This window comes from Vanacampus margaritifer, chromosome 1 (assembly GCF_051991255.1).
Source record: "Vanacampus margaritifer isolate UIUO_Vmar chromosome 1, RoL_Vmar_1.0, whole genome shotgun sequence".
Classification (NCBI taxonomy): Eukaryota; Metazoa; Chordata; class Actinopteri; order Syngnathiformes; family Syngnathidae; genus Vanacampus; species Vanacampus margaritifer.
In genome coordinates, this window is record NC_135432.1 from 67,473,584 (window position 1) to 67,486,814 (window position 13,231).

The 13,231-nt window shown below is 42.2% G+C and overlaps 3 protein-coding genes and 1 long non-coding RNA gene across 5 annotated transcripts in view; 3 read left to right on the plus strand and 1 right to left on the minus strand.

The window, feature by feature from the left end:
* The window catches only part of LOC144050642 (uncharacterized), a 51,463-nt gene extending 50,685 nt beyond the window's left edge, over window positions 1-778 (plus strand). Inside the window, exon 4 of the mRNA XM_077564101.1 lies at window positions 663-778. Coding sequence (XP_077420227.1) covers window positions 663-681 — 19 coding nt within the window. The 3' untranslated portion in view covers window positions 682-778. The remainder of the gene's footprint in view (window positions 1-662) is intronic.
* Window positions 779-823: 45 nt separating this feature from the next.
* ahsa1b (AHA1, activator of heat shock protein ATPase homolog 1b) lies at window positions 824-7,268 on the plus strand. Its single transcript, XM_077564032.1, has 9 exons — window positions 824-1,047; window positions 3,574-3,764; window positions 3,836-3,918; window positions 3,994-4,111; window positions 4,747-4,838; window positions 4,909-5,043; window positions 6,216-6,317; window positions 6,396-6,447; window positions 6,584-7,268. Exons 1-9 carry the CDS (start codon window positions 968-970, stop codon window positions 6,754-6,756), a joined length of 1,026 nt encoding a protein of 341 aa, XP_077420158.1. The 5' UTR covers window positions 824-967; the 3' UTR covers window positions 6,757-7,268.
* Window positions 7,269-7,423: 155 nt separating this feature from the next.
* Window positions 7,424-13,098, plus strand: LOC144050655 (uncharacterized). 2 transcript variants are annotated; one of them, XR_013293896.1, is made up of 6 exons: window positions 7,424-10,872; window positions 11,259-11,416; window positions 11,961-12,037; window positions 12,118-12,167; window positions 12,369-12,435; window positions 12,510-13,098. It is a non-coding gene; the product is annotated as an uncharacterized LOC144050655 (long non-coding RNA). The 2 variants fall into 2 exon arrangements; XR_013293894.1 differs by having other exon boundaries at window positions 7,424-11,416.
* LOC144050650 (dr1-associated corepressor) lies at window positions 7,924-10,831 on the minus strand. Its single transcript, XM_077564117.1, has 6 exons — window positions 10,612-10,831; window positions 10,219-10,291; window positions 9,415-9,508; window positions 9,242-9,352; window positions 9,070-9,169; window positions 7,924-8,357 (listed from the first exon to the last, which is right to left on the minus strand). The coding sequence occupies exons 1-6, from the start codon at window positions 10,651-10,653 to the stop codon at window positions 8,331-8,333; spliced, it is 447 nt and encodes a 148-aa protein (XP_077420243.1). The 5' UTR covers window positions 10,654-10,831; the 3' UTR covers window positions 7,924-8,330.
* Window positions 13,099-13,231: the final 133 nt, after the last annotated feature.

A 13,231-nucleotide genomic window follows, 5' to 3' on the forward strand; every position in this document is an offset into this window, starting at 1 on the left:
AATGGACATTGATTGACCCTTTCAATGGGTGCAAGGTGCACTCCTTTCACTGGGAAGTGTGGGTGCTTTACAAGGAAAAGAGCAGAAAGGGTGTGGGATGTCTCAACAGCCGATGATATCGATAACATTCACTAGCAAAAGTGGAGGTCATTTACATCACCCATATTTTTTAGGTATGTTGGTAATATTGACAGCAGTTGGGAAAAGGTGGGATTGAACCTTTTGCCAGAAAAAGTGGGTTATGAACTTTTGGGAAACCTAGGAAATGTTTAACCCTTTGGGCATAAAGTGTGTGTGTTAGAAATGTGAATGGCAATGGTGGGCTGTGCACTGCAACACGTGCTATGGGATGAAATTGAGAACAGTGGGAAAAGTGAATGTTGAACCTTTACTGACAAATGTGGGTGTTAAAACCCCCACATGTGAGCGCCCCCTTGGTAACATAAGTCAGCGCAATCTGAATGTTTATCTATTATGCCACTTGTGGTGAAACAATGAACAAGTCTTTTTTTTTATATATATTTTTAGTTTGCATAGAAAATTATGTTTAGCCACCGTGTCGTTTCTCCACGTAGCAACAGCTAGTTGTCAAGTCTAGCTAGCCACTGTTAGCATTAGCATGAGTACACGTTTGATCAGGTAAAACGTGTGAAATTAAACAGATTGGAGCGGCCATCTTGAAAGCAGAGGTGTGGAACGAGAGTCGCGTACAGAGACATCACGCGAGACTTCGCAACGTGTCGGATATCCGGTGTGACCGATAGCAGCCATCCCATAGAAGGCGAAAGAGGCGTTCCCACTGCGACAACTTCCGTTTTCAGCAATTTCTCGCCTCGGCGAGGTAATTCTCTCGCGGGGCGGGCAGAGACTTCTAGAAGCAACGTGTGTGCGAGCGTGTGCGTCCACACCGGCGTTAGCGGAGCACCCTTGTCACGGTCCATTTTATTTATTTTTAACTCCAGCCAAGATGGCCAAGTGGGGCGAAGGAGACCCTCGCTGGATCGTAGAGGAGCGAGCGGACGCGACGAATGTCAACAACTGGCACTGGTGAGGCGGGAAGAAAGGACGCTAGCGAGCGAGTTAGCTGGCTAAATGCTAACAGCACACCGACCTCAATCGGGGCGCACGAAAAGAGCATATTTGAGCTCTTCTTAGTCACCCTAAATCCATTTTATTTTCGTCGTATTACCGCTAAGTGTGAATTATTATTATTATTTTTTTTTAAATAATAGCATTATATCCTAAACGCCCGAGCAAATCTAAAAAATATCTCTAGGTTGAAAGTGTTTGCCAGCTAGTAGCTATAATAGCACAGGTAATAAGGTGTTAGTAATGAACGCAGAATTTGTAATCGCCTTTTTATAGGTTAATTTTAAACCCGAAATGCAGTCCAAACTATAATCGTAAATGTACTCAACTGAATCAGGACTCCAACATCACTCATCTCCTGATGGCCAGTGGAAGGTCTTGGCTGGTCCATCGGAGTTTCGTGAACTTGGGAGACCTCCAGCAGACCAATCTGTGGGAGGTTATCGTAGTAAGACAACGAGAGGCAAACCAGCAGTAAATTGATGCTCATCACTCGAGGGTCCTTGAACATGTTGCAGCCAAATATGGAGGATTTGCCTGTTGGCCGAGTTTGTAGACAGGCATCTTGTTTCAGGTCAAGGTTGACAAAGGGAAATCTCAAGCTTGACTTAAAACATAATGTCAGTTATTAGACAAGGGAGTATCGCAATTGTATCAAATTTGAGAAGTTACATGAATCTGGTATAATGTAACTTACGTTGCTGTGAAGTACTGCATTTCATTTCGCCAGTCTCATTGCTGATGTGGCTCACAAAGGAAATTACAGGAAAAGAAATTATGAGCATGCGCTTAAGAACTTCGAATAGACTTGTGTGGGCATCGGCTCCTAAATGTTTTGGATTCTATGTTCCTGGAAAATGCTATCACAACATAGTAATAACAACAATGAAGAACTATAAAATATTGTCCTAAATGAGTTGAAGATAACTTAACTCCAGTGCAAAATATGTAGCCTCCGTGTGCACATTTTACTCAGAATTGAGTAAAGGTTGTGATGTACTGAATCCCAATTTGCTCAAATATGAAAACAACCCCTAGTATTTGATGTTGTAGTTCACAGGCCTAAAATGCTTTAATATATTTGTGTCATTGGAGGTGTGAGTGTCCCTTAGTGTCAATTTCAAGATCAAAAATGGTCAAAAGATTATATGCTAAAAGTACTTTGATGTAAAACAAATGCAGGATTTTGGTTCTTTATGATTTCCTCTTTGTAGGAATACGTTGGTTTTTGACTGCGATATCTCGCCCACCATTAATGTGATGAAAATGGAAATTTTGGCTTACTATGGTATGAATGAGTTTCAAAATGCCGTTTTCTGGGTGATCTGCGGTGGAATGACCCTATATGACAAATCTCACATAATAAAATAAAGAATCAAAGATAAGAAATTGAGAGTGAATAAGATGATGATAACAATGGTGACATAGCTGAGCACAGTCACAAAAGCTAGTGCATTTTCTTTCTCTTAATAGCTGTGGTATTTCTGCCACTAAGTATAAATTATGTACAGGCTACTAGCTTAAAAAAAAATGCTCCTGCTTGTCATTGTCTTCATTATTAGTAGCATGTCAGTACATGCAAACGTTGAGTCGGCTTCATCAACAAATGTCATCACGGCCAGTCATCGACAAGCGTCATCATCCTCTCTCCTAGTTGCTTCTCCATGGCAACCGCACTCCATCGCCATGGCGACTTGATGGAACAACTTTTTCCGGAATGTTCGGCGCAATTCTCAAGGCTTGTGCAGTAGTCCCACATGTGCACACATTCGGGTCGTTCCACCTCCGATCACCCAGAAAAATGACATCTTGGAACTTCTCCCCTTCCATTAAAAAATAAAATAAAATACTGTATGGCTAATTCATAGCATAAAACGCAAAAACTTCAAATTTCAGCTTGCATTTAATTTTTTTTATTTTTTTTTTGTGAAAATGGGCGTGGCCACCAATGTGTGTAGAGGACAACGTAAAACTTTGTTTACTGACGGGCAAACGTGACCGCGGAGCCGGAGAAATACGCAAACCTTCACTTTGGCCGGACTTTTTAGAAACCTTCGTTTTCAATGGAAAAAATCCCCGCCGACGCGTGGATGAAAAATATCTCCCGTTTGCCAAAAACCCGACTGTGTGCATACATGGCCTCAGTCAACAGGCAAATCTTCCTTATTCGGCTGCAGTTCAACAACGTGGCCGAGGACCCTCAAATGACAAATGATGAGCATAAACGCACCGCTGATATGTTCCTTGTTATCAGACCTGAGAAATTTATGAGCTACAGCTGGGATAATTCCCATGGATTGACCTCGTGGTAGGAGGTCTTGGAGAATTCGGTGACTACAGGATGTTCATGTCCAGAACACTCGGGGACCAGCCAAGACCGTCTACTGGTCACGTTGTGTGAAATTCTGACCAGGATTTCATTCCACTGCTTGAACTTGCTTGTCGAAGAGGTCAAAATTTGCGACATGATTGTTTCTCAATCAGGACGGAACGAGACGCCACCAGCTGGTCGTCGGACAAGTTAAAAAGTCTTCTGCTGGGCCTGCGGGTGGAGAACAACGAAGGGAGCTGCGAGGTGACGGAGGTGAGCAAGATGGAGGGCGAGGCATCCATCAACAACCGCAAAGGCAAACTCATCTTCTTCTACGAGTGGAACCTGAAAGCCACCTGGACGGGTCAGTCACCGTTTTCAGACGCGGGAAGCCTGTGAAGATGCACGCGTTTGGACTTCTGCCGTGTTTTACAGGAGTGTCAAAATCAGGGATCAAATACCAAGGATCCGTGGAGATTCCTAATCTGTCCGACGAGAACGATATGGAGGATCTGGACGTAAGCCGTCAAGGCGGCGCATGCGGAGTGTGTGAGGTCCGAGTGGTGACAGCTGCTGTCCCCTTCTTCTTGTAGATTAGCATCGCGCTGAACAAAGATGAACCCGAGACGTCGCTGGTCCACCTGATGAAATCCAAAGGAGCTGAGAAGATCCGCGAGGCTCTGGGAAGCTACGTCGGATTCTTAAAATCAGGTCGACTGAAACATTTTCCCAATATTTTCACATTAAGCCTTTACACGAGAGCTCAAAGTGGAAGTTCTTCAGCCGCTCACAAGTCTTCGTTTGAAGACACTCTGGCAGAGTTGGGACACAAATCAAAAGGTCCACTCGTCCTTGTCAAGTTTTCAGTCCAATGTTCCCAAAATGAAGGCCTTAAGAAGGTCACGTTAAGCCCTCAAGTCACCGTTAAAGGTCTTTAAAAATGCCACCTTGTGTTCGATGGCGAGACAAATGTCACGTTTTCAACATCACGGCACATCTTCAAAAAGCAAATTCCCCAAAATGAAGGCGTGAATTGGGCAATTCGAAAATCTGCCGTTGAAATGTCTTGAATGCGTCACTGTTTTCAAACTTGTACAAAAGATGATTTCAACATCATTTCAACTGGAACCGATAACCCGAGATAGCACGCGTATTCCAGATGACCTTTAAAAAAAGGGTCCAGCAGTCCCCCCACGAAGGTCAAGTTGCGTTGCGACCCATCGGTCGTCAATCGCTACATGGCAGAGTCGCGAGCATCTTTGAGCGGCTCCGACACACTTTCATGACTTCCACTGCATATTTCATAACTCCCGTCACGGCGCCACGCATTTCTTCCGTGTGTTCAGAGTTCACTCAGGGGATGATCCTGCCGACGGCCAACGGCGTGGTGGCGCTGCAGTCCTCCTCGCAGTCCAAAGCCAAGACGGACACAACTCGGGTTGGCCGCCTTCATCTCCACAAGCATTCGATCGGCTAGAGCGGATGCTGACTCCATTTTTTTTTTTTAGGTTTCGTCGTCGAGCGGCACGGCGGCGCCGGCGCCGGTCAACACGGGCGTGAAGATTCCTACGTGCAAGTTCAGCCTGACAGAAAATTTCCACACCAGCCCAGAAGACCTTTACAGAGTCTTCGTCAACCAGGAGGTGAGAGACGCCTTTCTGGTTCCCACAGATTTGGAATCTACTTGGGTGGGTGGGCTGCGAGGGGGGTCGGGGGTGGGGGGGGGGGGGGGGGGCTGGGGGGTGTTCTCAGTCCTGCTACTTGCGTCTCCTCTAACCTCATGAGTGACGACGAACGAATGTCAACACTTTTTAAAAATATTTTTTTATTAAATTTTCTTGAAATCTACTTGAGTGGTGGCCGCCCGAGAAGTAACATGGTGTGGGAAACACTGCCTTTACGGCAGGTGGTGGGCAACACGCGGCCCGGGGGCCACCTCTCCATTTTGTAAGCAAGCATAGACAATGAGTCGTTTTATCGATAATTTCTTGTTGTTGGTTTTTTTTGTGTATCAATAATTCATTGATTTATTGGAAATAGTGTTTAAAGTAACAATTCTACATATACGGTTTAACTTTTTTATGCTATTAAATAATTGATTAATCATAGTTAAATTAACAAATTTTTTTTAAAAAACGTGGTGTCTCGGTTTAGGAGTTTAATTTGTATAACAGCACTTGTATCACAAATCATCTTTCCACATCGAAATGAATGCAAGGGCCATTAATCCGTTTCAGCCTCCCACAAAAAACATTTGCAACGTTTTTTTAAAATAAGAAAATAGCATTATACAGTATTTACTTTATAAATGAGCAATATTAATTATTAAACATAAATGTAAATAATGAAAGTGGAGTTTGTGAAAATGAAAATTCCAATGGGCATTATTAGTCAGTTTTTAATATATATTTTTTGCAGAGGATAAAGAATATAATATAAATAAGTTGTTCAAAGGTTTATAACTACTCCAATATTGGTGCGGGTTTTATTAGCGTGTCTATTGTCTTTCCCATTAAGCTTTAGCATTATGCTAGCTGACTTTTTGTGAATTTATACACATGTATTTCTTTTTGTCTGATATTATGACATTATATTTGAAGAAGTGGTGTCAATAAATGGCTTCAGGCAAGTTTTTTTTTTGTGTCGTTCTGCTTGTTGTGAAGTTTGCTGCCGCCGTCTAGTGCTCGTGATGCTAATTTTGACCCCAAAAAAGAGCAACAATGACATCTTTTGAAAGGCTGGATTTGATGAATGAATGTGTGTAGCCATCGGTGTCTTTAGCGTCCACTTGAGTGCCCCGTCGTTGCCGTTTCAGATGACTCAGGCGTTCACGCACGGCCCGGCCACGGTGGAGGGAGAGAAGGGAGGAAGGTTTCGTCTGCTGGGTGGAAACGTTTTGGGGGAATTCACACACTTGGTGAGACGCGCCTTTGGAGAGCCTTTATCGTTATTATTGTTTTTATATGTAAGTGACTTTCTCAACTCTTGGTTGTAGGTGCAAAATCAGAAAATAGTGATGAAGTGGAGGTACAACAACTGGCCATGTGGTATGTATTTCCTTTTTGGGTGAGCGCCTGTAAATTGTTTCAGAACACAAACTGGTGGGACTCTTTTTTTTTTTTTTTTTTTTTGTGAGTTTGTGTGGCGTGCGTGCGTGACCGATTGGATTTGCGTCCGTTTCAGAGCACTACGCGACGGTCACGCTGACGTTTGCGGACCGCAGCAGCGAGACGGAACTGCGCGTGGACTGCCGCGGGGTTCCCGACGACGACGAGGATCGCACCAAGGACGGCTGGCGCAGGTTCTACTTGGAGGCCATCAAACAGACTTTTGGCTACGGGGCGCGACTCTTCTGAGACCTGCTTTTTGTTTGTTGCTTTGATTTTTGACATCATCATCATCATCATCATCATCATCATCATCATCATCATGGTCGGTGACATCTTGACGTGACGTCAGCGAGGACCGTTTGTGTTGTTTTTATCTTTTTAGGTTTGACCCTCTTGAGTATTTGTTGTTCAGAGGAACCTCGCGAGAACCACTCGAGCAAATTGGCCTCCGCAAGTAAAAGAATGAACTTTGCGTTGATTTCAACAAACAAACAGGCGGCATCTCTAAGAAAAGTTTCTTTTCGTACGAGCGTAGCGCCGGCCGGTGCATGTTGATCCTCAAAACCGCCACCAGTTGTGAAATGTCCCAGCTTTCATGAAGGCATCACGTGGGAAGCCAAGCGTAGCAAACGGAAACGTCCCCGCCGCACAGAAAGCGCCGCCGCCGCCGCCGCCGGGCGGGCTGAATCTATTTATACCTTTTCATGCTGACGACGTGATGCCAAACTTCTGAAATAAAACAATCACTGCGTGACAAATCTGCTGGATCTTATTTCACATTTTTTATTATATTTTAAATTATATTTGTCAGAATCAAATCTCGATAACCAATTAATTTGTAAAAATCGATCATGAATGAACTTACTTTTGGGTCCCGTAGCACTTAAATAAAGATGCGAATTGCAAGCAGACAGTTTGGCAATAATTTGTTCACCTTGCGCTCATTTTTGTTTTGTTTCTCCCCCAGATTTTTGGGTGGGTGGAATGTTTAAATGTCATATTATCCTAGTCTTATGTTATGTGTTGACAAAAAAATAACGCACTAACGTTGGCTAATTAAATCAGCGGGCTGCATCGGTCGGGCCTTAATTTGAACACGTCTTCAGTTCAACTTGTCTGCGTCGGAGTTAAAAAAAATACTAAATAAGTGCTTTGAAAGTTAAATGCTTCAAGTCAACTCCCAAAATTTTTTATTTTTTTTGGGGGGGCTGCAAATTTATACCCAAACGTAAAAATAAAAAAAAACATAACTAAAGTTGCTTTTGAAAAATCCAAAGCCTTCAACGTGCAACGCCTCAAAGGGTCTGAAGACGACCACACAAAAATATATTTTACCGCCGTAAGCGTTCAGCGCATCTATTCGGACCTTTCCACACAGATGTCAAAATTACCGTAATGAAAGCAATCACTGCGTTTGCTTTTATTCATTTATTTATTCCCATTTGAGGGCATCCTCGCATCCACGTTCGTCCAACGGTTTGTTTTTGCGCACACAAAAAGGTTTGACCGTTTAAAAACGTTAATTTATAAATGCTTTAAAAATTAAACGCTCCAAAAACCCAAACCTCCAACGTGCAATGACAACTCATAACAACCACAATTCAGAAACGCATCAAAAAAAATATTTCAAATTTACACCTGCAAATGTACAAAACTGAAAATACGAACACAAATTCATCCAAAACGTAACTGAAAAGTTCCTTCTTTTTTTTCCCACCCCAAAACCAAAGACAGACATCAAAATGTACTTTTGCATTCTTAATAGATGAACGAGTCTCAATTTTCTTGTCCAAAAGAAGCTAAAAGGAAGCAGGACGCGCTCACAAGCGGATGAAGAGCTCCGATTCCTGCAAAAGAAGGAAAAGACGTCATGAACACCACAGCCTCACGGTGGCGCTGTTGGACCTCCAGATAACTTTCAGCCAGGTTAAGGTAGCAACACACAATTTGCTTGCTTTGTCTATTAGGAGTAGAACAACAACAACAACAAACAAAAGTCTCAAGAAACGAGGCCCAGAAACAAAGTCTGCCATTTTGGTTTGAAGGGACATTTTATGTTCATTTGGACTATTTCTGTTAAAGGCAAACTTGTCTTGGCGATTTCAAATTGGATTTAAAGCGTGCGCTTTTCTGTTTTTGTCATTGCGTGGGAGCAGCGAATTTTGACGACTGACCAGAAAAGTCTAAACATCCAGATGATAAAATAATAATAATAATAAGATATGCAACGATTAATCGTCAACTGGTTTTCAAAAAACAATTTTGATTATCGATGAATCGTTTAGGTAACTTTTTTCATTTTAAATTGTCCACATGCTCAGAATTTCAGCTTTTCAAGAGTAGTAATCTGATTTATAGTTTTGCATGAAAGTGGACTTAATTATCTTTGGGTTAAACCAAATAAAAACATTAGCATTTATTTTGAAAAACTATTTTAAAAAATTGCCCATTTAAACCGTAATTTAATCCGATTAATCAACAAAATAACCAACAGATGAATCTTTTACTAAAATAATCGAGCCCTAAATGTAAGGATGAATTTGAGCGCGACTTATTTACACTGGAACTGGAGTCGTTGCCAAGCGAGTCCAGGTTTCGCCGCGGCGTCGCCTCTTCCACTTTCTCCCTTTTTGGCGCACACGCGTCGGGTCGCTTGGTCCTGCAAATCATGACGTCAAATCAGACCTCCGTTTTCAGGTTACGCAAATCAAAGCGTGCAAAAGCTGCTCACATGCAAGACGACCACAAATTGAGGCCTCTGTTGTCCTGCGGCGGGAACGTGAATCTCGCCGTCACGTCCTTCAGGAAGTGGAAGAGCTTCTCCGACTCGATGCACTGCTTTCTACAAACATGCACATTATTTGGACTTGGCAGCGATGACGACCCAGCGACGGCAACACTCACACGTGCGCGACCGACACGGCGCCGCTGCCGTTGGATTTGGTGATCAAGCAGGTTTTGCTGAGCAAAGACTTGAGGAACATCTCAACAGCTCGAGCTGGACTCGGGTTCAGGACGTCAACATTTCAAGTATTTCTGATCATTCTTTATTTATCATCCGTACACTGGGACTTCAGAGGCCAAACAAGGTCATTTGGTTGCATTTTCACCATAGGAAATGGAAATCATTGCTCAAACATTTCAACACGTGGGTTGCAATATGCCTTCTTTTTGAGTGAGTACGCTCATCTTAAATGAAAACCAATTTAAATGATGTCAATTTTGCCATTCATGTGTACGGGGCTTCTCGTTAGATATCTACAATTCACTTGCAGATATAATGCGGTAGATGACACGGACTTCCGGGTTTCACACATCAGCGCCGTTTCCGGCCATTGCTGACGTCTCAGCTCTCTGAAATGCTTCGGACAACTGAGACGGACACACTCGCACCCGTCGACGGAACGCGCAACCGAGGAGCACAAGTATTGGGACGCGGCCCACACGTCGCAAACCCGGAAAACCCGGAAGTCCCGCCTCCTCAGTGGCATATACCCCATTAGGAAACGGCAGCAGAATTGAAAATATGTAATTCACTAAATGTTCACTTGGTGAAAAGAGGTTGTAGGTATCCGAAACTGGAACCGACGTCGTCACGTGACACGAACGCACGTTGGACCTTCTGATTTAAAAAAATAATAAATAAAATACTCCCATTTTTAGCCAGCAGTAAAAAAGATGAACTAAAAAAAAACCCTTAAAGGATACAGATGATCACAGGCACCGCCATGGCAATCCTTCCCACCTCTGCGTTCTTCTGCATGATCTTTTTGATGCGAGCCTGACAACAAAAACACAGAACACAAAATAACTCGTGTGTCCAGTCATTCGCCTTTGATTAACACTTGTTATTTTACTCGCGCAGCAGAGATCGCTCTTACTAATAACTAACCCGTCCGTGTGGCTAAAATGCATAACAAAATACTGGAAATATATATATATATTAAAATCATCGTGCACCTAAAATTTTGGGAAGGATGTTGACGTTTCCGACAGTCCGCGAAGGCATCACATCACCAAGCTAACTCCACGGACGTGAGCTAGCAAGCCTACACGTGACGTTTCGGCGCATAAACCCATGTTTTGAGAGAGAGAGCTTACCGGTGCGAAGCGGACATTAAATCGTCTCTTGTTGGCCGGCATTTTAGCGAGTCACCTTGGCGCCGCCGGCTCACATTTTGCATCTTTTGTCCGCCGGGCGCCGCCGCGTCCATTTGTTTACAGCCTGAGGAAGGCACACGTGACCCAAAAAAGAAAAAAAGATTGACAGCCGCGCACCTGGCGACGAGGGCTACACCCACCCCCACGTGAGCGGGTGAAGTGACGTCATCACCACGTGCCTCGCAGACGATCGAGAAAGTGGTTAGAAAAATAATTAATACATAGATTGACCCAAACATACCTAATTCCAAACCCAAATTCTTGGTTTTAACTCATTTTAATCCAAAGATCCGGGAGGCGTAAATTTTTGAAGCAACTTGAAATTCATATATGGAAATATGTTATCTGAAAGTATCCTCCATTCGTTTAGATGGAAAAGTGGAACAAATGATATCCAATGGGGAAAAAAAGAATAGAATAAAAAACACAATAACATATTCCCACAATGAAGTGCTTAGTTGAGACTAAAAAAAATGACACACAGCCATGTGTATTGCCAGTGTTTATTTTAAGCACAGCGTCATCTGCTGGTTGAAAATGAGCATTGCGTTCAAGCTTGAACTTTTTGCTTCCTTTCGTGGCTGCAGATGCCGAGGACCATCGTCAACGTGGTGCAGATCCTCCCCATGAAGCCCCTCAGAGACGTCCACAAGCCCAAAAGTTGGTCTGATGGAGCACTTCCTGTCGTGTGATGTTGATGATGACATCACCCGGTCATGTGACGTCGTTGAACGTCCTTTTCCAGGTGAACATCTCACCGCATCATGTTTGACTTTTGCTAATTCCGGAGATTTTGGCGTCTTGGTCGTAAAAAGTTTAGAACTATTTTGTTTGGCCGACAGTTTATTTTGGGTGTAATTCCACCATCAAGCACTAGATGGCGGCCGGCGCTGTTTTGCTCCACACGGTACATTTGACAGAAGGTGAATGAAGTATTTCAGATCATTTTAAATATTGGATGAAGATTATTGATTGTCAATCCTCTTTAATCCTGCTTTTTACACCTACAGAGAGACGGCTTTATGCTCATTTTATGATCTACATATTGTGAGATGATAAATTTAATTTGTTGGTTTGCAAAAAACTGGATTTGTGTACTAGAATCATATAAACAGAGGTGTGCAAACTATAGCACGGGGCCATTTATGGCCCGCCGTCCATTTTTAAGCGGCCCACTGGATCTACTAAAAACGGTATTTGCTAATAGCGAATTCAATTTTATTTTCTAAATGTGCAAAGATACAAATGAACTGCTGAAAAGTAAACAAGTAACATTTATTTTCTACAAGGCCAGCGCTTCTTCAAGCAGGACTTTGCCGTCATTCTGCAACCTTTCCTGGAGAAGGCGGAACCGCTCAGGCTTGCTGTATGAAATGCGCACGCGCACGCGCACGCGCACACGCACACACTTGCTGCTGCCTTTGAGTGTTTGATGCGCTTTGACAGGACGCTTCGCTGGACTTGAGCTTCTTCATAGCCGACTGTGGAACAACATGGTGACGTCTTATTTCAACTACTGGAAGATGAAAATTCCACACGATCATGAGCAAAATAATCACTAGTATCGGTCATATTACTAAAAGAAAAGAAATAAAAATCAATCAATAAAGAACAGCTGTAATTTCATCCTATTTGTTTGTACGCATGCATATTGGATATTTGTCACGTTAGCCTTCCTCATTTGCGTCCCGTTCCAGCCTGACGGTGAGAAGCAGATGATTGGCAGTTTCTCAGAGCCAATCAAACTCATCTGCCCATCAAAAGGTAGACATACGTCATGATGCAGCAATAGATTTGATTTCTGTTTGCTTTTTAATATACTTCTCTTTTTGTTCCAGGAGCATCCTTACATTTACACCAGACTGTAGATACTAAACATGAGTAATTATGAGTGCAAATATACTTTAGTACATTTAAATATGTACACTTGCAAAATACTTGTGCTTTATGCAATTGACTTTATTTGACATTTCACAAAGGCTGCTTATTTTAAAAATATTAAAATGACCGTACAAGTTAAAAACAAAAATCATTTTTAAGTTCATGTTGACGCAGCTGTTCATCTGTTGCATATTAAATGAATGCGGCTTGATTAATTTAGCTTCTATTATTCATGCATTTAATTGGACTTTTATTATTCATTTTATACATTCTATAACCGTATGCATTTCTTTCTCCCTCAGCTTCCTAATATTGTGCTCAGAAATGCACTTTATGCATTTAAATGTGTTTTTAATGTTGAAAAAAAAACCCGTATATTATACAGGTTTATTTAACTGTCAGAAGCCCGTTTCTGCCAGATTTTTACTTAAGCAAAAGGAGAGAGAGCATACATGTGAAAAAAAATCTCTTAAATCTTTAAATGTTATTTAAATTTTGTCTGTAAATCTTTTTCTGAAGTAATTTTATTTTTGCGTTATATATTTGTTTGAGTTCCCCCCCAAAGTATTTATTTCTATGTCATCGTTTATTTTGTTTTTGTGCTGTTTTTCATTTTTTTTTGTTTATCAGAATAATCGTTTTTCTGTTTTCATTTTTTCAATATTTTTCGGATTTGTTT

Excerpts from the sequence above, each read along its gene's own strand:
- LOC144050650 (XM_077564117.1), bottom strand. The coding sequence starts at position 10,653 with ATGCCGGCCAACAAGAGACGATTTAATGTCCGCTTCGCACCG. Across the intron at positions 9,509-10,218 it reads GGCGGTGCCTGTGATCATCT|CTCGAGCTGTTGAGATGTTC; the intron begins GTATCCTTTAAG and ends ACCCGAGTCCAG. Across the intron at positions 9,353-9,414 it reads GCCGTGTCGGTCGCGCACGT|AAAGCAGTGCATCGAGTCGG; the intron begins GTGAGTGTTGCC and ends GCATGTTTGTAG.
- ahsa1b (XM_077564032.1), top strand. The coding sequence starts at position 968 with ATGGCCAAGTGGGGCGAAGGAGACCCTCGCTGGATCGTAGAGGAGCGA. Across the intron at positions 3,765-3,835 it reads CCTGAAAGCCACCTGGACGG|GAGTGTCAAAATCAGGGATC; the intron begins GTCAGTCACCGT and ends CGTGTTTTACAG. Across the intron at positions 4,112-4,746 it reads CGTCGGATTCTTAAAATCAG|AGTTCACTCAGGGGATGATC; the intron begins GTCGACTGAAAC and ends CCGTGTGTTCAG.